Genomic DNA, 26,855 nt, shown 5'->3' with positions numbered 1-26,855 from the left:
CGTAGTTCGGTGCGTCACGATCATCTGTGATGGAAATCGACATGTACAGAACGCTCCACTGTCTTCTAAATTTATGCCTGCACCTTAATCAGGCACACTGATTAAGCTGGCTTTGATTCTATTATCAGGCTAAGACCACCAAATTTGTGTATAAAACATAATCTGCGCTTCTAAGCTTGACGAAAAGCGCATGAAACTGGCAGGACAAGTACTTACCATATGAGACTTAGCATATTATTGGCCTCGAATCCTATAGGACTCAAATGGGGCCGAATCAGTCGTTCAAATAGAAGTGGGTTTAATCAAATGAGCTTCCGTCACACGAATCGTTAGGTACATGGCCGGTTTTTCTGTCGATATAATCTGCTTTAGGTTCGCGGACTCGTTGGCTGTTCGATTTGAACTCGAAAACAGTTTGTCACATATGCTGCATTGGCACATGCACACCTTAAGTAATAAGCACAAGCTACTTTTCGTTTCATAAACGTCTTAGTATAATTATATCGCTTATCATTATTGCGATATATATAAATATATATAAAAATATATATAAAAATATATATTTTGTAAAATTATATACGAGAGAACAATGTTTCGACATTCTATCTAATCATATAAACAAGTAGTACCAGATATTACCAAGTAACTAGAAGAGCTTAAATCATAAATAACTTAAATAAAAATAAACGCTAAAATGCCGCCTAGGTTATACAGAACGTCGCATCGAGTTTCACTTGAGGCTGTCACGCGTGTCGAATACGCGTTATGTATAGTCAACGAAATAGATCGGGAGTGGAGATCCAGCCCCCGTATCTTCATAATCCACCATTAACATTTTGCCTTACACGAACTCTGAAAACGCCTCTTGCCAAAGTTATCAGATTGTCCCTAAGCTAATCTTCATACTACGTAGAGAATCAAATGGCATTATTTGGCGCGAACGCATACTTTTCTTGCTATTGCCTCTTGTAGTAAAGAACTTATAATGAATAGGCCGTGTTTCCGTAAGCGACATTGTAAGATGTTACATTATCGCTGCTATGATCCTGATTTGCATCAGTGTGTCGCTGTCGTCGCTGTCTGTTTATACTCTGACATGTGTCGCGTTCGGATATCTGAGCGTAAAATGCCAATACATTCAGCAAAGGCGACATTGTTATGATCTTAATGAATAAAGTCCGACAGCGCTAATAACTGAAGGTCAAACCAATGTCCAATTTGTAGATAGTGAACATGTTCAACTATTTTTAATAATAACTATTGATATTGTTATTATCATTACTACTACTGTGCACCTGATGTTCTCTAGCAGATTCGTCTTCGGGCATATACTGTGTCCTTACAGGTATGTACGTTAACAATATAGCCAGAGGGCAAAAGGCCTGAACGGCTAGTGAAATAGTAGCTTTTTTCTATCGATACTGCTATTGTTATATATATAGTACACTTTCTAAGGCAAGAATCCGAGCACCGGACATTGATGGATGCAACATAATGGTGCATTTGGTGTTTTTTTGATTGTGTGCTTCTGTCGTGGAAATTCTTCATCAGTCAGTGGATTCCAAAATGTAACTACATACAAAAATGCTGCAGATTGCCAAACTTTTCTCGAAGGTGAGCTATGTTCAAAAAAATCTTTCTGATGTGTGTATATGGATGCGTGACAATCATTGCAAGATTGTCACAACTGTTGCCGGCAGATGTTGCTCACCTCAGGCCCGTACTGCCAGTATTGTAGCACACACTGGACACCGATCCTGTCGTACCCTCAAAAAAAGGGAGGAAAGTTTTCTTGGCTAGTGAAGCTCACCGAGATGACCTTCTCAGTCTCATCAGACAAATACACTCGTATAACCACAGGCCAGAAATGGACGAGAGCCGGCCACACACACATATGTACACGTACGTATACTGTATTAAACGTCGCTGAACCCTCAAGGCTAACAAAACCAATAAACTCATCTGAGACTCTTTTTATGTGCGTCTGGATTCGCAGACACTGCTGCTTCCTTTTTGCTTTCCCTCAAGGTTTAAACGTTTTTCCCCAAATTTTTGAGCACCCAACATTTTCCAGGTGGCGCTTCTTTCTGTGAGTTTCTGGGTGACTGCGAAAATTGAGACCTGTTTTTCGCTCGCATTCACCCTAAAGTCTGAACGGTCCAGAAGATTGTACTGAAACGAAATTCGGAGTACATAAAGGGGCTTCAAAGGTACATAGAGGGTATAGCTACCGAAAACCCCAGATAGTTCCTAAACCTGATCAGACCTTGCTTTTAGCGCTGCAGCAGTACCTTTTCCTTCACTCTCTATACCTGTTCATGTACGTTTTATTTCTCTCACAGCCGCTTTTTTAGGCTATTGCTTTATCAGTTTTTCTTTCTTACTGAACTCAAACCGGTTGAGATTTGGCGGTTGCTAGAACGTGGATCTTTTGCACAAAGAAAACATTACTATATTATGGCGTACACGATCACCATCACCACTGCACGACTGGCAACAACAACCCGTCATCGCTTTCATCACTTCTCAATTTTGTGCTCCCCCTATGTGGCGCCCCCTGCTTCTGTTTCTACGACCGTAATTTGTTCGCGAATTTCGTCAGCTTGATTTCGTTGCTAGGGGACGCCTGCCGATCCTTGGCTGTTCCAAGGCTCTCTGCTAGCTCTACACTTTTGTCGGCGCAGAGCAAAGGAGCTACCGCAGCCCTTTAGATTAAAGGGGTTTGCACTTCTGCCAAAGGCCGACCAGTGTCGCCTCAGCTTTGTTGCACGTGCTAACCAGGATCCGGAGGCAAAAGCGCACAGTGTAAAATTTTCCTTATACTAACGTTGTACCTATTTAACCGAAATCAAGCTGTTCCGGGTTATTCAGCTTGATAGGGGCGGAGTTTAAGGTAGAGGCTTGCGTAGTACGAGGACCACCCAGGGAAGGCACACAGAGTGAGTCGAACGAGAGATAAAAAATAAAGTCTTGGGCCTTAACGCTTGGCCGTCCACTTCTCGTTCGACTGTCCCCAGTCATCAGCAGCACCACCATCCTCGGCAGTAATCTTATCTTTTATATACAGATAGTCCTTGCTGGCTGCTTTCTTATATGTCTGCCCCCTCAATCAGCAGCAGCAGCAGAAGCATCGCGGGTTACATCGCACCAGAAACCCTCTTCGAGTCCGTGAAAAGACTCGCAAGCGATCGTAAATACAACTGAATACAACTGTTTCGCTTCTCTCCTCTTACACACAGAAAGAAGCAAAAAATCTGCGGGGGACAAAAACTCGAGTTCTTGAAGTAACAACAACAGCAGTTCGGATCGACTTAGAGAAAACGATATCACCAAGGTATGTAGCCTGAGCGTATCTGGGCCGCGATGGCGGCGGTCGATGACGTCAGCAAAAAAGCAATCATTCTGTTTTAATAAAAGAGCGTAACAAAAGTCAGTAAATAAAGAGAGTGTATATGATGAAATTGTTCGGCGTGGGTAGAAGCTCCAGTTTTAGCGAGAGGATATGCCGGTGTTGATTGTAGAGCGAATTATCCGAACTGCTGACCGATAGAACGGTGGTATAGTTGAGCACAACGTTTACGGTAAAGGTGCTCCTTTTAGTTAAACCAACGGCGGAACTAAGCATTGAGACAGGATGCCGTTTATAATAGATAGGCGAAGACACTTCAGGTCTGCCCTTTTTGCTCATAGCGTGTATTTTTGTACGCTTGCGCACTGCCGAGCACTGGACAGAAATAGAACGCAGCAATCTCCCGAGAAGCCTCAGTAGACAACACTGGCATTCAATACGTTTAGGCGTTGGTTTCATCATACGTTGAACTGATGACATATAGGCTGTCTGAACGGAAGCATTCGATAGACTATATATTTTATTATTAAACATTATTATTCTATTCATAGGCAGAGAAAGATGATTAATATCTTGAAGCTTTTGGAGAACGCTACGGGATTTTGCCGCTTACTTTTACTCGTGAAAGCCTCCATCAGCCATCTCAGGGTCGTATGTATGGTAGTACACTGAACAGATGTGCATTTGTCGCCCGATTTCCAGCATGAATGGCAAACTCGTATATGTACACAGGTCGCTCTGTGCTTACGAAGTTTATATGAGTAATCGATTGACGCGTGTGCAGTGCGTCCAATTCGATAGAGACTGCAATTCTGATCTAATCGCACACATCGCGAGCTGCTTAGTTTTTTTTTTTAGGTGATGCACTGGTATATCTGTGAACGATTCTATTTGGCATGCACATAACCTTAACTGCGATAGCGATATCCTATACGAAAAGTCACTATCGTTAAACCTAAACGGCGCCAACAAGGATCCTCGAGTGCAACTGTCAACTTGCGTGGTCTCACTAGCCGCCTCGCAGCCGGAGGATTAAAGTAGGTGATTCGATCCGAAAGTTCTATTCTGGTCTATAGGATTTTTCGCAGCAGAAACGTCTGAACCATTTCAGTCAAGTCCTGCATTTTGTCTCGAGTAAGTTCCAATCCCAGTATAAAAAAAAGTTTGTTGTTAGCAGATCCAATCATAGGTTGGCCTTTACAGATTGGATGAATGAATGATCAATTTATTCAGGATACTCATCTTGCTCTGAAACCTAGCCGTCCAACTTTATAGGTGCTGCGCCATTCGAAGAGTGAGCATTTCATGAGGCAGAAAGTCTTTCTGCCTATATAAGTTTCCAATAAAAATAAAAATCATGACGGTGCCGGCAAAGACCATGATCATCTCCCTCTACTATGGCTTTTCTCTACCATGGACATTGAATACGCAGCTCTTCCTGGTCGATACGAGTGTAAGTGGTACGACTGGTAGTTTCTGTCTGGCAGCTTAACATGGCAGAAAAATGAAGCGCATTCGTATATGTTGTTGTGTCTTTATAAAACTTTGAAGTACTAGCTCCCTCTTTTGATAGGATCCATTTGAGTCTTTTACCCTGCGCTGGTATCCGATCACGAAACATTATGCAACAAAAACGAACCCCTGATGGGCTACTGGATTATGCTGAGCCGCAGTCTGCTAGGGTGGTAGAAAGTGGTTAAGGCTTGTTCGCAATAGCCTACTATGACATTTGCACGGTCTGAACGATCGCGAAGCGTTCTCAGTAATGGAGATGTGTGTTATTAAATGAAGATGAGGCGTTAGCATTAACGGTAGCGAAACAATTTCTTGATACTTTTGTTTATATTAATATAGACAAGCTCAATTAAGCGTGCGGCGTTTAAGAGGACTTGCACGCCCCAAATGATGAGACATGATCAAGATTATACAAAAATGGATAAGCAATAGGAAATACTATAGGTCCGCAAATATTCTTCGCTGAGTTTCCTGTGAATAGCTTTAGCGGTCGTTGCTAAAAATAGAGCGAAACCTTAATCAAGCTATTAAGACAGTAACATACCTTATTCCTTGTCTCTGCGCTTGCGGCCTCAGTCGCTTTAACTGTGTATGTCGTCTGCTTGAAAATATTATGATACTTGCGTAGTACTCGGTGCCGAGTACTTCCATTTTTCTCCGCCACGCAGTCGGTGCCGACCGTTCTTTCTGCCTGCGACCACTAACCAATGCTTCCATCTACGACAACCGACCGACAGATGCAAAGCTGCTGGGAACGTATTTCGTTTCTTTTTCCTTATATACTTAAGTATATGGTACGAAAACATACATCTCACGAGCAGCTTTTCTCTTAGGCACAAAACACCAAGAAGAGGCTCGTCCTCTACAAACAGCGACGACAATCAAGACGACAGGATGGTGCCTAAATATCTCGCCACAAGGGAAATGCAGGAGCGCCGACGCCAGCTGGCCTAGACTAACAATGGGTCTGGAATAGTGGTCCTCTCCGAAGAGCGACAGTACAAGTACTAGCCCTACGTATTCTTTCGACACCAGTGATAGCGGCCAAACGTTGGGACGACGACCAACCGAGCTATTAGCTATCACTCTCATGTCGATACTATTCACCGCAGCCGCTTGTCGACTTTATCTTTTCGTGAAACTTCACTGCCACAGGAAAGGATAGCGTATCTCTGCGAATCCTCATCATGTGGGCGCCTACAAATATTTCTACGCCTATTCGAAAATTCGTACGCCCGTTTTCTAGGCATGAGTGACATTTTTTTTCATAAACCTGGCTTTGCTCCATCGTCTCGAATTCCCGCTTCTGTCACCTCAGCCAATATCCTTCAAAAGCTAGCTGTAGCATTCAGTTATTTCGACCGATCCGGTGCCGGCTAGAGTCGTGCAAAGCGCATGCTCGACGCAAACGCTTCAGTGGTTCATGAATTGAGAAGAAAAAGAGTTCGGGAGAAAAAAGATTTTGAAGCACCGATCGAGTCGTACTCGGTAACAGAAACATGAAAAGTTAGAAAAGGACCTAGATATTCGAGAAAGGGCATTCAGAATTGCGTTTTCCACACAAGCAAACGGCTGGGCGTAATAATAATGATGATAATAGTGGCTGCTGTAAAAGTAGGTGACTTGATTTCGGTAAACTAGAACTGCCTTGTGGGCATCAGGCTCTTTGAGCGTCAGGATTCTGGGCACCAGAGTTTTCGAGCAGGGTCGGTTTGTCTAAGACGAGGATAGGCAAGCTGTTCAAAAACAAGGTCGCTATTATGTTTCTTTAAAATGTAAACAATTTGACGGCAGAACGGCGATCAACCGTCGTCGGGTGCAGGAACTCAGATAGCCACTAGTTTCCGTTCACCGTGATTAATCGATATCAGTAACAACGATTCCCTCTAAATATTCTCCGATTCGAATGAAGCGGGAAAGCTTATCACAGACGCTTTCAGCGATTTCAAACGTATAACTAATTTGAGACGACAAAAAAGCAGTTAGACAATGTGTATTAATTAAGACGTTCGCTAATTAAGGCCCGTTTATTTCACTGTTTCAGGTCCGAATTGTTAGAGTATTTTTTAATCAACACGAGTAATTTATCGGTCAAGCTATTAAATGACGGTGAGTGCCTATGATGACCATAAACGGTACACTACCTGGTATTGTGCATCACAATTAGAGACAAGGAGACGCTTCCCTCGCATAATTATAGTACCTTTTGCAATGAAGTAGAGGTTTTCCCAGAGGTCTTTGGAGCTGTACGTCTAGGACTAAAACTCGCTGAACATGTCAATCGTTCTTTTCTAACTCGGCATTTTGGCCCAGTTTGAGCCTTTGTGACATTATCAATCATGTGTTATACAGGATGTGCTGTATACACTAGCTATGCTAAACAAATTAGAGCTAAAACGCATATTCTATCGGAATTAACAATAGAGGAAATTCAACGATACATAAAAAAAGATCAAAGATAATGCAACGTCAGCGGCTTTGGTAACCGGGTACGGCTCTCCTAAACAGAATACAGAGAGTCACGTCAGCAATCAAGAAACACTGCAAAAGGAACGGTGCAGGCGAAAAGAATAAGAGCGACGGCCATAAAAGTTTGATCCTAGAGATTGTATTAGGAAGGCAAAAAGTGAGTTTTGCTATACCCCATTTTCTTTCCCGACGAGCATCGAGTCTTCGGCTGAATAGAAATCGTTGCTTAAAGGCTCAGGAAACATGTACAAGAATGGAATAGAGAATGAAAGTGTTCGTCTATAAGATTCTATATATTTTTATAATAATTACGCAATATTAAGAGGTAACTTTTTACTATATAAATTAAAGCAATGAAAGTTTATTTTATTATTTCAAATTAAAACGGAGGCGCGTTATAGTTTCGGTGAGTTCTTCTGGCCACGCGCAATATCGAAAGAGGGTCTATGACTCCCGTATATCTAACTGCTTTGAACGGTATCGACAAATGGTTATTCAAATTCTTAGTCTAATATTGGATACTCTTTGTTAGAAAAGAAAAAAACCTATTGATATGGAAGTTATAGTACTTGACTCTCAAATTCATGATTTAGAGTATCTTAAGTATGTTTTTTTATCGGTTTTCACCCCTTGAATCCTCTGAAGCATCTCATTTTATACGGACATATTTTAAATTCTAAAAACCGATGCGTATACACTAGAGGAATATTAATCAAATCTATTTCAGAGTTTAAAAATTTAAGCGGTGTACATTTCTGTTTTTTTTTTATTTTTTTTCTAGCGGTATTCTATATACGATTTTCATGAAAAAAGTCTCCAAAAAAAGTGTGACTTCCTTTGTTCTGCTTCCGAGCTTTTTCGCTCGTATCGCCGTGCGAAAGTGTACACAACAGAGATGTCCTAAGCAAGCAGCCATCCCGCAGCATGAAGTATCAATGTCATGCTTCGCGGTCGAAATTTGTTGTTCCAGTAGCTTAGGTTGCCCATTATTTTAACACACAACGCTACTTTTGCAATTTAAGCACATTTCCTTATTGCCCTTAATGAAGATACGGGTGCATATATCGCAGCTTCTGCCTCATCCTTGATCCTATAATTCAACTGAAAGGATGCCAACGCTATATGAAGCAATCCGAAAGCTTCCCTTACACCTACTCTGCAAACCAGTCTGTAGGAAATAAGGTTTATGACAGAAGGTATGAACGAAGGCAAAAGGCGTGCCGCGAAAAAGCAGAAGAAGATCGAACCCAGGTAGCTTTACGGTTTCTGTGTAAAATCTTGTGAGTGCCGGTAGCGGTGGACTTGCAACTTCTCGTATGTTTCCTAAAGACTTCCAGATGTTGCGCTTGAAGGCGGCCCTATCTATCGTCAGCTCTGCTTTGCGGAAAACTTCAAAGAACTGCTGTGTGAACCTCATGTGTCGCGAGAGTGAGTTCATATATGGTGGGTCCTGAATTCAGGGCGGTGATTACCTTGCTGTGGCGTGCACGCTTCGGTGTTACCCAAGGACCGCACTATGGCCTCTTCGGCTCGGAACGCAAAGGTATCCGTTGAGTGTAAAGTGCGAAGCGCAGCTGACATATCTCCAGCGCAAGATAATTTTTCATAAATCAGTGCTACGCGTTACGAAAAGAGGGCCCGTTCGATTTGAAGTAGCTCTATGGGCACTTCATTTTCCATCGATCGTCGAGGCTTTTCTCTTGGCACTGTTAAAAGCGCTTTTAGTCTTTAGTGGCTTATCGCTGTACGTAGCATAGAAAAATCAACTATTTTTAATACAGTAGACCGGGCAAACTTTTCTAAAAACGCCAGGAAAGCACGAAAAATGACCAGGAGAGCGCAACGGCTGAAGCACCCCAACTTGATTGCTGTTCTTATTGCTTAGTTGCTTATTACTGTTCTGTGGCTAGCTAAACGTTCTAAGCGGAATTTTAATAACGGGGTTACAGTTTTCGGTAACAAAAAATATTAGAAAATACCTTTCGAAGCTCGACCAAATATTGTCCTATAAAAACATTATTGCGAAATGTTATTTTTCGGTAAGGATTTTGGAAAAGAGGGTAGAAAGCAATAGTGACCTGCATTTTAACGCTCTGCAAAACAAGTTTAACTGCTTGCATTTCCAGCAAGTTAAATAACTTCGTATCGCCTCGCCTCTACACAATACTATGTTATTATTATTCATGGATCAGTCAGCCAGTAATGGCTGAAAAATTCTAATGCCAAAATCAACAATGAAAATAAAAGCTACCCTGTTGTCACTATCTGGCTGGTATCAGATATTTAAATTAAACATTTTTAATTATTTCCGATACATGCGACTGATTCTGTTCTCGTTCTTTCTATAGAGCTTCGAGCTGGTCATATTTTTACCATTGTTTCACCGCTGACCGGCGTTTATAAGCCTGCACAGCCTATATAGCTTAATAGGTAACGTGTTTGCATGCTAATTTTAGAGCCATGAACAAACAGACACGCTTCATTTCGTGCGGGCCAGCCGTCTGTCTGATCGAATGTCTAAAGGCCATAATGGACGTAAAACTTGAATACTCTACACGACCCACGTGGTATAATAAATCATCAACCTTACCATTACACTATATTACATGTACTATAGTTGGGCAGAAATGCGGTACGCTGTGTGAATGTAGCACGTAAACGTGAAGTGTACATAATAGACGCACGTATGTATGAATGATAGAAAGCGGGCCTGCTTGGCCACATCCATCAGTCGTGCGCATTAGAAACGACGAAATTAGTAATTTGAATAATCCTAGGTTGCTAATTATTTCTATGGACGAACGAGATCAAAGTAATGCCACCGAAATAGTTTCGCCGATGCATATATCCCTTGAGATATACACAGACCCTTATACTTGGCCAAAATTTCATTACCGAAATTTCGATCAAGTTCATTAGAGACTCTAATACCAGCAAGACAATAAATTTTATAAAGATAGATATATAGCTGTTATATATCATTGTTTTCATTTTGCACTACGTTCGTGCTAGGTTATCATATACTAAAAAAGAAGATGATCTATATTATTGAAGTAGTCCCAAAGAAGAATCCGGCAAAGATTTGTACAGCTATTCAAAGTCGTCCCACACTGAACTTACGGTCGTGGGAATGGTTCAGGAGGAGGGGCAGTCGTCTTGTAATGCCTGAACAATTTCAAACAAAGCGAGGAATGGATGAAACGCTAAATAGTAATTAGGCGGATGTTGGCAGTTTGGATTTTTTTATTTACAATCAAAGCCGTGTACTGGGCTGGCCAGCACCAACTTCCGCCGTCGCGAATTAATAAGACAACAATTAGTCCCTGATTCTACGATAGAGACGTAACTAAAATGAACTTAACTAAATTTATACCGACTAAAATTGCCATTCACATCATTATCATTAACTTTGCAGTTCTGCGAAACTTTTACGATGATCTCGCAAGCTAATGCCGGAACAAGCATAATTTCGAAACATAAAAAAAGCGCTATAATATTGGCCTCAGTTAATAATGAGATTTTACTATTTATAGCTGCTGAATGATCTTAGTCGCCTTGCAAACGGTCTCAGGTCACTACGGCTACGCCGTAGGCGCAACGTACTATTGATTAACAAGGCACCTAGGCTTTTTATTATGTCCTATACATATATATATATATATATATATATATATATATATATATGAGGACGTGCATATATACGACGTATATATGCACGTCCCCATTACATGCACGTGTAAGAAGTACTGTTGTTCATGAGAAACAACATTTTAGAAAACTTGTATACGCTTTCATATGCATTGTATGCAGCTTTTAGGCCTTTTAACCTGATGGACGCAAGCACATTGTTACATACCCTGCAGTTGGCTAAGCTTATTGAAACATGTAGCTTTTAGTAATCTCGATGTAATTCTAAGTGATTCCTCGTAAAACGTCAATTGTTCCTTAACATGCCCCTTTTCTTCATTGCCTCCGTTCATTGTGTCAAGCCATTTACGAATGAGCATAGCTTGGTCTTTCACCATCGGCCATATTGTGCGTGCGGAATTACCTCCCATATTAAGCAAGGTCCGCCATCGCTTCATGACGCTGGCATCGTTGCTGTTGTCCACATCGAACGCATCCCGTCCGTCGATCATTCACACACACAACCATGAAGGCACAAACTCTTTCTCTGCTTGTCGCTATCTTTATATCGTTGTTACCTACCTTGAACTGCTGCTAATTGAGGCTCTTTGTGCAGTTTACTAAAGGTAAACAATTTTCTCAGAGGGGCATATAGAACCCACGTCCGATGCCCTCTTTCCTACATGTCAGTTCCAACATTGTAGTGGGGAAATTATGGCCCGAAGGCAAGTTTTCCTGTTTAGAAGAGCGCAAGATGTTTGTGCACATGGAACAGACTAAGTGGGCAAACAGTTTGCAATGGTTATACAAAAGTACGTGTGAAAGCGACTATATCGATTGTATGGAGACCTTTGGTTCTGGGAAGGTTTCTCCCCCTGCACAGGTGCAGCTGTGCGTAAGCTATGAGCTGGATGCGATATCTCTTAGCATGTTTGCCACCTCGTCAAGGGGCAAATCCATTCGAGATCATTGCCTTGCCTCGTGGTGAACTTCGACTATGTTAATGGTAGCTAACCGTGTACCTAACCCCCGTTAATTTTTAACGATTTCTTTTCACCTATGCTCCTTACGCTCATCGGCAAGAGGACCAGCGAATAATCCCGATTTGTGCAGATGCATTGCTCCTGCTGCTACTGGCTTCAGTTATTTCTGCCACTTCGCTAGCTCTTTCCCGTTTTCGTTTACCTCATTCTCATCTTTAGCACGAGCAGTAATGCTATAGAAACGAAGCTTTGAAGGCAATACAAACCAAGGAGTTCAAGAAAGGACCGATGTTTTTTACCGACTGTTCTCTTCCTGGCCGCTAACCATCAGTTAAGAGAAAATGTAGTGCTTTCAATTTGCCGTCTTTATTTGCTGAAAACTCATGAGGCCAGCCGAGCATACGTCACAGTTTTTCAATATAGGGTTTTACAATGTTTCAAGCAAAGGTGTATAAGGAGTGTACAATGGAGGGGGCGGGCAAACCTCTTAGCCAATGCTTATAATAAGTCGCTTAGGCTTTCTAAAAAATGGGCGAACAACAATGAAACTGGTATCGCATACGCCAGGACGCCATATAAAGGTGAGTGCGGCATGCAAACCTAGTAAGACCTCCTGTAAACGTATTGGCCCTGAAACACCAGGTGGTGATCGTGTTTACTCCGGTGAGTCCTAACAAAGAATTGCAGTACATTCCACTGCCGCGAATCGATTTCACGACTGCCTGGTGTACCGTATCCCAATTAGTCCTAGCCCGTCCAAGATAGCCAACCGACGCTTACTGAACACTCGACCACGGAGTAATGCAAGACACCCACTGAATGAACTATACCCTTTTCCTTTACTTCTTTCTCTTACCCCGCCACTCATCTACAGAAAGACTTAATCCCGCGTTTTACTGTCAGCAGAATCTAGCTGGGATTTTACCCAAGTATCAACCTCATTCTTTGGTAAAGAGCATCCGACTTGATCCTTCTCACGCCTCGCGTTTTTTCCAATCAAAGGCCGTCAGGCCGTAGCGGTACCGGCAGTGGCCGTGGAAGCCGAGGGATAGCGACCATAGACAGCGAGAATCCAGGAACGACCGATGAAAAGCTCTAGTTTGGTAACAGGCGCCATGTCCATACTGATGCCGTCCTCGCTCCTCATGCTGAAGATGTGTGGTAGTCGAATTCTATAGTATAATATTATATCGAAAAACCGAGAAAGCAATGATGGCGGCTTTCTCTTCTAGCTTCTTCGGGCGCGACGGCCAGGTTGATTCACGTCACTTGGGTTTAGGGCGGCGGATAATGTAGAGGAGCTCTAGGAAGAAGTGACACCCAGAAAGGCGGCTGGTAAAGGGAAAAGGATCGCGTAAGACGTGACCGAACAACGGACGCAACGGACCTTTATCGATGAATCGGTCGTCGGGGGAAAGTTGGAACTACTGGTGGATTGAACGCTGCGCGGTTACGGACGGATGAAGTGGATCAATTCAAAGGAGGGCGCTGAAGTAGAGGAGGTTGTGTCGAATAGAAGACAAAAAAGAAATGAAAATATCATTCTTGGAGACGGCCACACCATAGTCAACAGCCGTTAGCCGAAGTACGGTCTGCGATATGCGAGCAAAGGTGGGAGAGTTCTTCAGAATCGGACTCGCCATTATCAAAATGTGCAATCGCGAAAAATATGCTTGAAGCCATCCCATTTGATGTGTTGCGAAATGAAGTTAGTCTTTCGAAATGAACTTCGGAAGCAGAGAACGACCTTTTATAGGAAATGTATGGGGCATGCATTGGGTTTGCCATACGAACATGCTTCTGTAATGATCTAGGATAAATGTTTTGCGCGTTAGGTCCAGAACTGCATTAGCATTACATCAGATACATGACTTCCAGTATAAAATACACGCGTGCGTTTCAAGTTATATGGTCGAGCTCTAACGAGACAAGACGATAACGTTCATGTTTACGCCTTGCACCACTGTGTGCCCAAATGGTACCTAATGCACATTGAGTGTGAGGGGGGGGGGTCGTCTGCTCTATTAGGTACCTTGAAGTTTGTCGAAGAAAATATTTTTACCAACGCTATATAGCGCGCGCTTTGTTTAATCTGGTCTAGGCGGGATTCGAAATAAACGAATTCGTAAAATTCTTCAGAAGTGGTACGACTTTAGAATAAAAGTGCTCTTAGAAACTGTGATTGCATTTAACGAACGAAGCAGTTTACCTCGCGTACTACCTCGCGCTTTTACTTACCGACAGGAAGGCAGTTGAAACAATCGATGAATACTTTCCAAAGTTTAATGCTGTACCGTCGCTTACATTCCTCGTAGAATCCATAGACCCTGAAATTAGAGAGTTTAGGGTTCTTAGCGAAACGGTCCATGAGCACCTCTACCGTATGAGAATATCCTTAGATCCTTTTTAGTATTTCCTAACTTTTTAATGTAAAAAATAATCCTATTCATCATAATCTATAACATAACAAGCATACGAATGCTTGTGCCAGCTTCATATCGTTAAGTTCATTCAGTATTGTCACTATCGTGTTTTTAGTCGTGCTCACCTTTTTAGCATAATGATCGCAAGAAACAAATGCATGAAATACATAAGGAAGAAGATTCGGTGAAACACAGATGGTGAAATATGTACTCCAATTTACCCCAGCAAGATTTAATGGGGCATTCATCAAGCGCATAAGTCAATAAAAGAAGAAAAACAAAATAAAGGTGGCTAGCAGAGTTCTGCGTTACCCCCGTGAGTAAACCCATTAACTAGCAGCGTTTCAGGCACAGTTCTGCTATTTTTCCTTGTGTAGTAGGGGTCTCACCCTTTCTTATAGGTCAATATGCTTTCTATAAGACCTGTTCCATGGTATCGAGTTCAGTTTGTGGTGCGGACATTTATTCGTAACTAGAACGGCATAAGCGCTAGATGGTGTATTGACTCGTTCGTATACTAATAAACAAAGAAATTATTCAAAAGCACGTTCAAAGACGACGGCCTTTATGATAGCCACAACGGGGGATTACCGTGCCGACTTGGAACTAGCATATATATATATATATATATATATAGTTATCGTTCATGATTAGAATAGCACGTATGCACACAGTTATTCTTAGAATGGGCGCAGTGCCCTGCTTAAACAAAATCACAAGTTCACCGATCTAATAGTCATACACTCATGTATGCATAATAACGATATACCACAGCCGTCAAAGTAATCTTTGAACACATCGCTTGAACTAAAAAAACTCCAGCTAACTGACTGATATTCCTGCCAGCTGTGCTGACAAATGCTGGTTAACTTAACGCAATAATTACAGAGTGTTCATGCACCTGCACAAGTCGTCGTCGTGAGTGTTGCAATCTTTGCCAACTTTATTTGGTCTGCCCAGATTTCTGGCAGCGAGACAAATGCTGTCGGGAGAGTTTATCTGCGCGAGTTTTACCTCGGCGACTCACGAACAAGTAGCACAAGCCCTTCCGCTTTTGTCGCTGTATCACAGCAGCACCGTCCTCGCTACTTGCCATCGTTCTACGGCCAATGCCAGGACACACTGCCAGGTACGACGCGAACAAGCACGAGATTAAGGACAATAAGCGGTCGCAATGAACAATTAGGTAACTACCCATTTTCTGTTACTTTGCCATGTTACTGCATGCTACATTGCCTGGACCTGTTTTCGTTTCCCTCACAAGGACGACCATAGATGTGGACACCTAAGGCTTCGATCTAACGGCCCATCGAGAAACACAGAGAAAAGGTCAATTACTTGGTGCGGTATTGTCCACACTCTATTTAATGCTGTATAAAGGCCCACTCGATCCCTGAACCTCAGCCAGCGTATTCCTCAATGCCATAAGACGAGAATCGGCGTAGTAGCCTCTCTATCTCCGACGCTGTTGGATAAACGAGCCTAGTTAATTTCAAAGAGATAACGCCGTTGAAACTTAGGCAAAGACTGACGCGATAAACGCACATTTTGGTAGGGTAGTCAACCCATCGAACGAATGTCAACCGGATTTAGATATACCTGTCAGATGCCGGCAGACAGTGGGTTTATCCGATATCATCCCGGAATCTACATGTTGAGTTCGGGAAATAAGGCCTTTTTAGTTAAGCAACGAGGCAATGAGGACTCTTATCAGGACATTTATCACATGTCTTCTAGAAAACCCGCTAGAAGAAAAGCTTTTATGAAGTAAATCTGAAGATTCTCAGTAGAGTTTAAATTACCAGTGCTAAAAAAATTCATCAAAATGGCGCAGAAAGCATTTTTGATATACCTAGGTCTTTGACAAAGAAATTAACGGCCATTTCCGCTTCAATGGTTAACATTTTTTAGATCTTTTGGATTTTTTTTTAAAACTTTTTGCTTGATATAAATTTTTTCATTTTTGGACTTTTGACGTGCTATTAGATAAAAATTTAGTTCCACTATGAAATTTTGTACGTAGCGCATTGAGTGGACACCTTGACCAGTTTGCATCTACATATACCAGTTTGGGGGAGTTATGTAAAAAATAGGAACTTTTTGAAAATGCCTAGTTACTGGTTTAGGTATCGAATTGAAGCTTTAATTGTTTTAAATGTCGATTATATTGAATAATCATGCTCGTCAGGAAATGACGCTTCTAGCGCATGCAAACAAATGTAATAGAACGTTTATATTTAGCTACAGTGTCAGAAACAAGGCATAAAGACATTCTTAATGGAGGTGTGCCACCCCCCACTGAGCGGTCTGGGAAATTCTCAATCGAGTCTTTTAATTTTATTTAACAACTATAATATTGAGCAAACAACACTTATGACCGTCTAGAATGTAGTTTACTATATAACATTTATCTTATAGGTAGTAAGAGAAGCATAAGTTTTAAGGTGTTAACTAAAAACTGTTGTACACTCATGTTGTCTAAGATCGATTTAGAACTCATTCACAGTCTGGGCTCGCGTCCACGAGACCTGACACCGACGACTATTACCGTTGCCATCACTAATACGCTCCTGCGTATCTACATTTTACTTAGCGTACTGAGAAATCAAAATTAGACGCAAGCGCAATCGTTTCACTCCAGTGGCGTACGGTGATGCCGCCATCGTCACCGTCGTCCCGTACATGCCCGTTGCCTGGATTTAGATAATAATAGAGATAAACATGTTTCAAACGCGTCATTGTTATTCAGTCTAGGAAGCAGAAAACTAGGTAGGCCGTAATGCTCGTGTTACTGTTGCTGCTGAGCTTCGCTTGTATCCTCCACTAGCTAACCGCTTGTCGCGTCTCTCCATTCGGGGCTTGAGATCTGCGACCGTAAAGTTGGAACAAGAGCCGACGAAAAAATAGACTCAGAACGGACGCATTTGCTAAAGCCTGATCCGAATCGTCGTGGCGTAAAGTTATCATACTTGTGTTTTCGCTACCTTCGACTGCGCGCGTGTTCTGTCTGTATGCACACGCCTTTGTACGTGTAGTTCATAGTGCAAAATTGAGTCCGTACTGCAGTACGTGTACAGCATGCCATACGTTAGTATCCGCCATGGTGACTAGGTCGATATACTCGAATATAGGTTCGGCATTCAACAAGAAGCGCATTTTCCCTCATGCGTTACAAAGCTTACGTCCAGTATCGCCGTTAAGCATTGCTTCAGATTTTATCCGAGGCTTTTGGTACAAGAATGCCTTCAGGAAATTTTGAAATTGTTCTCAAACAAAAAGAATGCTTTGGGATCGTTTCTCATGGATTGTTATGGCTTAAATGTTTTTTCAACTGGAAAAAATAATTGAAACTATTGAAGCGGTTGTACTTCTTATGTCGTTTGGGAGAGGCAATTCCATTGTATTAATCTGCTATAAACGGACCGCTCTGAATGCTATAAACCTAACAGTGTTAAAGGACGTTGTCTTACTCAAGTATGAATGGTTTGCCCTCACAAGGAACATTTTCTTTTGCAGGAAAACGTCTACCAGTCTCCATATTATGGCAACATGTCTTGAAGCTAACTGTATTTGACAGATCGAAGAAAAAAACAATTTAAAATCAAAATAGATCATATCAATACGCTCACAATCGTCGAAGTGAAGTATGCAATTGTATCGAGGTCTACAGTTAAATAGAGCTGTCATCCATAGATATATCGACCAGAAACAAATGTTTTCATAAATGATACTCCTCATGACCGGGTCGAGTGATCAGGCGTTGATACAGGCCGCTCCTTGTTTGTTTCTACCGAGCGGCCTTTCTGGGGATCCAGGTTTATTGTGCCAGCCACGAAAAACTTTGGCACCGTTTCCCTCAGATAATCTCTGGCCCATAAGATCCAATGGTAAGCAGATTTGATAGTCATAGCGTTTGCAGACAAAGGCCAGAGGCTCTCTGGAAGAGCGGGGAGTTCGGCTGGTTCTTTTTCGCCGAGATTTCGGAATAATTTTTCAGATACGACCACCAGACATACGACCAGCCAACCTGAGAAATTGAAATGGTGGCCTGGTACACATTTGCTGAACAGTATGTCAGCATAATTTATGTGCGTCGTTGGGAAGTGCGTCAGTAACATAGATGGCTTCTATCGCCGATCTGGGGGGGGGGGGGGTGCGCACTGGTCATGTATTTGTGCAGAGATCGTTTTTGATGAAGTGAACTTAGCACAGTTCATCCTCGTTGTGTTTGGAGCAGTGCATAAACACTCTTCTGTGGCCATTGAATAGACGTATGATTGCCACTCGAAAATAGTTAGAACCTTTCTCGCAGCTCATATTTAGAAACAAACAATTACGCTTCTTTGTGTTCATTATGGTTTATCCTTCTTTATTGGCGAACTTCTGATATATTAAGTTCTATTTAAGAATCGATAGTGAGATAAGCATGTGTGTATTTGTGAGCATTTATATGCGCAAACATATTACTTCAAAGACTCCATCGACTCCATGGTATCTAGGCGGTAGATAGTACAAAATCAGTCATGAACCGCAGGTATATTTACCTGATGTACATAGTGTCACGGCCAGTCTCTTGTTTATAGCTTTTCATAAAATGGTCCACATTAAAGGGTGCGTCTGTATTCTCTTAGTTCATGCGAGCCGTCAATAGCAAAAAATTAGCTGTTGTAAGCACAACGATTCTTTCTCGTCAAGGCTTTAATGTACTAGAGAACAAGCATATCTCACACCGGATTGCTTGCTTTCCTATTATAATACTGTATAGCATTGTTTAACTTTCAATGAGTTATACGTGCAACTCAGCATCGTGCAATAGACCAGCAAATATTTGCGACTTTTTTTTCTCGAGGCCCTCACAAGACTGGCTGATGTGATAAGTTTTAATTCTATTATAAGTTAAAGCGATTCAAAGATGAAGGATTACCAAGGACAAGGTTAGCTATTTTGAAAGCTTGAAAGTACAGCGTATTTTTCTATTTCGAAGCAATTTTTTTAAAAAAAAAAAAATTCGTTTTGTATCTGGGTCCCAAGCATTACAGTGAGACAAAAATATTAACGTATATAAATTATGAAAGCGTGTCGAAAATAGGCCTTACGTTGACCCTATCTACCTATACCTACAATTGACATCGTTGCAAAAAGACAAATTTATAATCACTTTTTTATATATATATATTTTATATGATATGTTTTATGGATATATTCGCATCTTCATCAGCTCTTGAAAGCTAAAAAATGTACGTTTGATTTAACAAGACATTTTTTTTTTCAGTATACCCCCAAGCAGATCTAAATCACGATACACTTCGATTCAACTGTGTTGCGTTTATGTTATCATTGGGTTCGCTTTTTATCAGTTTACGTAGGGATTCGCGCTGCAGAAATAAAATCAGAGGTATCAGAATACCTACATCACAGGTTATCTATTATAGCAACTGACCCTTCCGGTCAGTCGGAATCTGGAACCCAGACAGAATCTATAACGCGCACAAACAGAACGAATCCGAGTTGAACTGAACTTTAAAACTAGTATAAAGTAGATAGGTAATGTCGTACGGACGAGGGTCGTTTATGTACTGATTTACCTTCAGGCATATTGATTCTATAAACATATTTCGAAACCTACGTGTGATTTTGCATAGAAACGAGGTGTATATCTATGATATATTTTACGTGCGCCTCCTGGCAAACCCCGTTATCACTATAATAGATGTTTATAAGTTACCGTGCACGAGCACATTAATTCTAGGTCAAAGTAATTACATATGCAGAACAAATATAAACACTATGTTCAGTAGTATACTTTTGAATTGAAGGTAGTTATGTTGGACTTTGAAAAGAACTTGCAGTTGTCGCGGATAACGACAGCATGATTGGAGTTCTGCTTATTAGCAATATGTTGAGCTCCACCTGTCTATTGAAAGGCAAAACTCATAGATATAATCTTATTAACCTCCATTAAAGGTTGCGTGTACATGTTTCATAGGCCCTATATATATATATATATATAGGTATATGACACTAATGAAGGTTGCGACGTTTAATGGTTTTTTCCCGTTTGTTAAATCGGCGAGTGCTTCAAGTTTTCGATTGTCGACCAAATGGCGATTCTGGGTTGGTAACGGTGGTGGAAGCTGCAGGAAACTAGCTCTTCTATAGTGAGAAGTGAAGCTAATCTGATTTGGAATTGAAGAGCGCTTTTGGACTCGTCCCAGCGATACCAGCTTTATAAATTCCAAGGGAGAATGTAATCAAGCGTCGAACCCTGTCGCCATCTCGCAGAACTAGTTTTTGTTGATACTGTGAATCTCGCTTGCCGCCAAAAACGAGCTCTGATGTCACTAGCCCCTGCACTAGGAATAAGAAATGCAGTTGGCCAAAACTCATGTTCCAGGTGAAATACATACATTTACAAGTGAAAATAGTATCTTACGAAGTATTTATAGGGCTAATTATATTAGATGTTTCGTGTTTCACATAGATGATAGCGGTAATTGATAACACAGGGGATGATCGCCATAGATCAAGGTGAGGCGCATAAATGCTTGATAAATTCCTGTCTGTTAGGCCTATGCAGGTGATTAATATTATATAGATAGAAGTGCCATTAGCTACAGCAGTGTGTCTCGTTGGTGTGTACGGGCCACATAAGAACAACCCTATCGAATGAATCCGCACCTATCAATTGTTCTGTTGATGCGTGTAGGTGATTATACAATTACTTTTTCGAAAGCAGAAAATCAATATATGCCCCTGTTCTGATGAGCTTACGTAAGGGCGTCGTATGAAGTACGGCCGGACGGCGCAACGGTTTGTGGTCAACATGCAATGGTTTCTCTACTTTGCTTCATAGCACTTTGCCATGGGCTCGTCAGACAGCACGTACGTTTAGTATAAGGCATACAACCGATTGAGTGCCAACGCGTCAGTTGGCCAAATACTATGTACATAGGGCCTACCGATGTCGCGTAATAATGAGGCAACAACCTCTTTTTCCAGTCTCGCGGGCCAATCAAAAAATGATAACCTCTTCAATTCTCTTCCTACGCGACCCCTGAGACTGCCTGTGGCAGACCCAGGCGTCTAAAGGTCGCACTATGCAGCAGAATCAAGCATGGGACCCTGCTGGGAGTATAATATTTTATACTTTTGTATACGTTACTTTTTTAAAGTAGACTTTCACGTAATAGCGATTTTTTTCATCTGTGATATTTACTCAATTTTTGTCACTTCATTATAGCATCGTTTCTTAGCGTCTTAAGGTAGGTTCATGTATGTTAGGGCATTCTGGTTACTAGTTTGCATATGAACACATTTTCAAAGTAAAGTATTGGATAGAAGGTTTGATTATAGCTCCTCCTTGGTTCAGTATTATCTCATCTGCCTTCTACCTTTATATTACCTTGTGCCTTTAGGATAGTCAAAGATGGGAAGCCTGTATAGACGGACGCCTCTGAAGACTTGTGACAATGACTGCTTATCCGACGCCTTGCTACGGCGCCTCCATTAGTATGCATATTTCATTCTTATTCGTTTAATTTGCTTAGTCTCCCATAATCCTTAAGGGCCTGCAGGGCACTTTTATTTTATGCTGCTGAACATCCTACAGCAACAAACACCTAAACCTGTACAGAGTTCCTGGTTTCCGCCATTCCAGCCTGGTTTACCCTTACCTCGTTTTCAAACTCGTGTTAATTCGATCCTGATCCGGCCGTCTGACTTCGGTTAGCAGCCCATCAAAGTGCAGTGTACTAATCTTCCTCTCAACCCTCTCTGACTCAGAACGCCGCTAGGTTTTCGTTGCAATTTTACTGATGCGGCCATCCCGCGCTATGGGTCGCCTTTCCAGCCTTTCAAGACTCCACGCCCTTCAGCTAGGAAAGCTCTTTCTTCTTCTATTCCTGCTAGAGAAAAGCTTTTCTAAGCAGTGATAGGGGTGATGGTCGAAGTAGCTTCTAGCGGTTTTGTGCTTGTTGAAAGTTGTTATATGAAGGGAAGCGGCCTTGCTTTAGGAGTAGAACATACTTGGAAAAGGAAGACTAATGCGGGTGGTGAACGGGTTGCAGGTCACCGCTAAGCCTGCAGCTAGCGGATGCAGAAATCTTTTGGCGGTAGTTGGTAGTTTTCGCATCAACAATCCAGAAAGGATTTTTGGAGGCGCCGTTAGAGGCGCAACCTTCCGTACCCTGGCCAATAGACGTACGCCGTTGCTCGCGTCGATGCCATTATACGTCTCTTTCGCTATCCTCGAAACCAGTCAGTCCCTTTGGGCCTATAAAGAAAAGGTGCCGGCGGCACGATTCTTGTTTTTATCATTGGTATTAATAACAATTGTATACGATCCATTTTACAGCTTATGGGGATTAGAGGTAAATGATTGGGCTAGGCCTCAAAGATGGGTAATCTCCAACGTTGCAGTCATTGGAAAATAGCCAGGCTCACGCGAACCTATTAAGCACAGGGTAGGTCATATCAGTATTTGCATGGGCGTGTTTTTTCTATATCTCTTGCTGTCTCTGCATGAAAAGGAAGTTCCATTACTTGATAATGGGGTTCCCCTTTTAATGCTACCTATTCGTAGGGCTAAGATCAGCCACTCAAAAGTGGCTTATTCGGTTTGCTTCAGATCGGTGCGCAGAACCGAACACGCTGATATAGCTTTGAAATATTATGGTGCAATTAAATTCCCCGCGCGGGAAAAGGACATGGACTAATTTCCAAATTTGACAAAGCGCAGAGGCTCTGCCGGCAGAGTCGATTCGAAAGTTTAGCAGATGTCGTGCAATCATAGGAAAAAGGTACGAGTTGAAGAAATACAGAGAAGTGTATTCAAAATATCGATGCAGACCAGGCATTACGTTGAGATATTGCCGGTTACAACCACTTTCTCATGTTAGATCTCTATGAGCGCTGTTGTTTGGCATCTTCGAGTCGCCAGTCACAGGATCCTTGTCTGTATTATCCATCTAATGTTTGTCTTCATCCGACTAATGAGACAAACGAGAGCAAAACCGCGCAACAGTAACGAGAACATCAAGCACACCGCTTCGAAGCTCTGGAATCCAACAAGACATCTCCTAAATGCACGCGTTTCTGGCGAGCTGGTTACGACAGCTGAGGAATACTATCGATATATCTATTGAAGAGATGAGAAGTAATATAAGTAAAATCGTACGACGACTATGCGAACTGATCAAGCGCGCGGGGAAGAGAGCAGAAATCACACTGATAACTAAGACCAAAAGACTAGCATGATTAACATAATCAGCATCATAACTTCATTGATTTGTATGGTGCCATTTTACAGCATATAGCGACAGGTATAGGAAGATAAAAGTGTTTTTCTGCAACATCTAGCTGAGAAAGAGTTCCCGTTCTCGCCAAGAGAAGCAACAGAAGACAAATAAAGAGCTCTATGGCAACGAAGTGGCCTTCCTGCTTTGTCAGTCGTTGCTCTCGCAATGGTATTGACGCTTTGCGGGTAGTTTATAGAATAAACGCACAGACAGTGTCGCAATGCACGCAAAAGGTAAGTCGCTTACCTTTCATTATTTTTCCTGCACCTTCTCAAAAGGCGATTGACATATGTCATCAAAGAGGTGACAAAAAACCAGTATCGTCAAAACATTGAGGTTCGAGAATATGGCACGATGCACAGAGATAGATACACGCATATATAGGAAACGTTGGCTGTACATTGCTACTTCGACACGATAATCCCTGTAACTGTTTAACTTGTATGAATATGCTTGCATACATAATGTTAGTACTTAATAAGGAGGGAAAGGATTAGAAAATCGATACTAAGTTTGATTGTGTATGTCGTCAAATGAATACGTAAATAAACAATAAGCTTACTTGTTAATAGATGCGCATTCGTGGTTTCCGCGAAGTAGGAATAGATTGTTAGGGTATTTAATTTTGTAGGCGAGGACGAGGCTAATTGTTTCGATCGATTGCTTCCCTCTGAAAATTGAAGACAGTCAAAGAAAGCCAATGCACATATAAGGTCGAATGTTGAAGTCGTATTTCTTAGTTGTATATTTATATATTTCTTTAATCCTTGCAGGGGGTTCCTTGGCACTTCTCCTTTCCCCTTCCTGCAACCCCGACAGGTCCTTTGGACTAAATAGCGCCGTCACTTATCAAATTATCAGGCCATGAACGTCTACAATTTCGCATAGTCAAATAGATTCCGCTAAATACTATATATATATATATATATATGTATATAGTCATACATGTTTGGTCTAATATGACGCTGTATCCTCAGTCTGCCTATTATATGATGACTGGAGGCACATGAAATGTGTTAAATAAGACCGAAATTACAACTGCCAAATTAATAACCGAATTCTATCGACCAACCCAATAGATAGGTGTTTAGAGGCAACTCTTCCTCATGCCTCTCCATCGAGCTATCTAGCCTAGGTGACCGTCCGATGGTGACAAGTGCGTGAATCTGGAAGCACATATGGCTGCTCTTGTGTATGTATATGTGTTAAATTCTATACTGTTAGAAGGTTCCCGATCAATTAAATGGATTACTTGAGCTTCATCTAGACTTACAAGCATGTGCTTCTCACTCACTTCTGCAGGTTTGCGTTCGCCAAAGTGGAATCACCCGAAATGCTGTTGTGGTCAACGATTCGAAAATACCATAGAAAAGCCTTCTATGGCCACTAATATGGAACGGCCTCTTCATGTCCAGTTGTGAACGCAGTGTGAGATATAGACTTTTTTAAAGGATTAGGAGGCACAAGCGAAACACTCGATTTTCCTCGCGCCGAAAAGCTAACAAGTCAGCTTCTGTACTTGAAGAATCGAGAATTATCCAAAGACAGATACGGAATAGTCAGGAGGCTGGTTCTGGGGATTCTTCGACGCTACTCGCAAGCAAAGCGGCCTGAAAGAGTGGTCGGATAGGAGCTGTAGAAATTGGTCCAAGTAGAGAAGTCCGCCCTACTTTGAAGTTGGGGAAAAATATTCGCTACTTATTAGCGAAACAAGTTTTCTTCCCAGCCCCAATTGCCTGAACAGAAGTTCAGTAGACCATCCGGAAGGCCTGAAGTATATGGTTTGGCAAACTAGAAAATTTATTTATAGCCAATAGGTAGAGTTTAAATGGTTGCACATGAACCGGGTACAAACCTAATTACCAGACTTATCTAAAATTCTAGATTAACGTGAACAATTGCGTCGTTCTGCAAACTAACTATAATAGTTATTATACGAGGCCTTGAATTTCTTCACTTTTCAAAAAGGTCCTATCTATTTATGTCCTCTTTGTGTATGAAGTTAGCCAAGTGTGACCAATCATGTAACAATAAAGCTGAATTGAAGGCGCTAAAATGTTCTTCTAATTGATTTTCGCTTGTTTATATATATATATATACATTGGTGTACATCGGGCAGGTCGTCTATCTAAAAACTACCTATTTTAAAATTATATAGGTTCTTGTATGACATCTGAGACAATTCCTAGGAAAAGCTCAACACTAACAGGCAAGACATGATGAGATCATAGACAGCCAGGCAGACCGACAGATTATTAGGGAGATTATTTTACGTAGCTTTGTCGTAACACATATCCAACAGCGTTTAGGAACATCGTTTTGTGAACACTAGTTATGGGTAGTGGGAATTGTCCGGATTGATATCATTATACCGCTCAATCAATTAACAGTAACAATAAAGATTCCCATACGACTACCAACCGATCAACGTAGTCGCCTAAAAACAGGTAATTGCTCGTTGGTGGATAACCGCACTTATCGAAATGCCGAAGCAGATCATTGTACTGGCCGTGGATGTCGCCGACAATGTTGACCGGCGAATTCAACTCAAGTAGCATTGGTTGCGAAAGAAAGATCTCTCGAGATACCTGACAGAGCTGTCGGATATGCTGCTCGGCTAAAGACACCTGTGATAGATCAAACAAGACAAAATATTGGTTAGAATGATTGTGGCATAATATGGCACTTCTAAATAATAGTACGTAAATATCGAATAAGGTATAAACTACGATCAGATAGAGTCCTCCGATCCATGAGCACGTGATCGATATTATCGAGAAAAGCAGAGCTCCAGCCACTCCTAGCATGACACAGTTTTATCTAACATTTATCTCTCAGCTGGCTTGTTCGTCTTCTGTTTATAGTCCGCTTGCTTTTAGCGCTGCATTTCGACATGTCGAAACGTAGACCCTTCTCTTGTGCTAGAACTAAGATATAATCTAGCTCACAGCCACTATTATTGCAGTGACTACATGTTCTTTTCTAAACAATCGTGGTCATGAGAGCTGACAGCTCTGTCGAAACAGCTGTATGTTTATGGCCAGCATGTGTGTCTGTGTCGAACTATCCGTTCGCTTGACTGCTACGACTACCGCGAGTCTCTATCTGCGACTTCGATCGATTTGATGCTTACTCCCTAGGACACTGTCGTCATTTTTTAGCGTCCGCAGTAGACCTTCTTCGTCGGCAGGAT

At 41.7% G+C, this 26,855-nt stretch overlaps 1 protein-coding gene and 1 long non-coding RNA gene across 6 annotated transcripts in view; one reads left to right on the top strand and one right to left on the bottom strand.

Annotated features, from left to right (window-relative positions):
- The window catches only part of LOC111267496 (serine/threonine-protein phosphatase alpha-2 isoform), a 107,869-nt gene that overhangs the window by 13,645 nt on the left and 67,369 nt on the right, over window positions 1–26,855 (bottom strand). For all 5 annotated transcript variants that reach the window (XR_015313835.1, XM_022845772.1, XM_022845773.1 and 2 more), the window contains exons 2-4: window positions 26,084–26,289; window positions 24,225–24,332; window positions 14,182–14,270 (exon numbers count right to left, since the gene is read on the bottom strand). Coding sequence is in view for 4 of the 5 variants with exons in the window: in XM_022845772.1 (XP_022701507.1) it covers window positions 14,182–14,270; window positions 24,225–24,332; window positions 26,084–26,289 (403 nt within the window). In the remaining variant the exon portion in view is untranslated. The remainder of the gene's footprint in view (window positions 1–14,181; window positions 14,271–24,224; window positions 24,333–26,083; window positions 26,290–26,855) is intronic.
- Window positions 23,574–25,733, top strand: LOC111267500 (uncharacterized). Its single transcript, XR_002684660.1, has 2 exons — window positions 23,574–23,895; window positions 24,965–25,733. It is a non-coding gene; the product is annotated as an uncharacterized LOC111267500 (long non-coding RNA).

Source organism: Varroa jacobsoni, unplaced genomic scaffold (assembly GCF_002532875.2).
Source record: "Varroa jacobsoni isolate VJ856 unplaced genomic scaffold, vjacob_1.0 scaffold_1194, whole genome shotgun sequence".
NCBI classification, from domain to species: Eukaryota; Metazoa; Arthropoda; class Arachnida; order Mesostigmata; family Varroidae; genus Varroa; species Varroa jacobsoni.
Note: the sequence above shows the minus strand (reverse complement) of the source record. Positions and strands in the feature narration are given on the sequence as shown.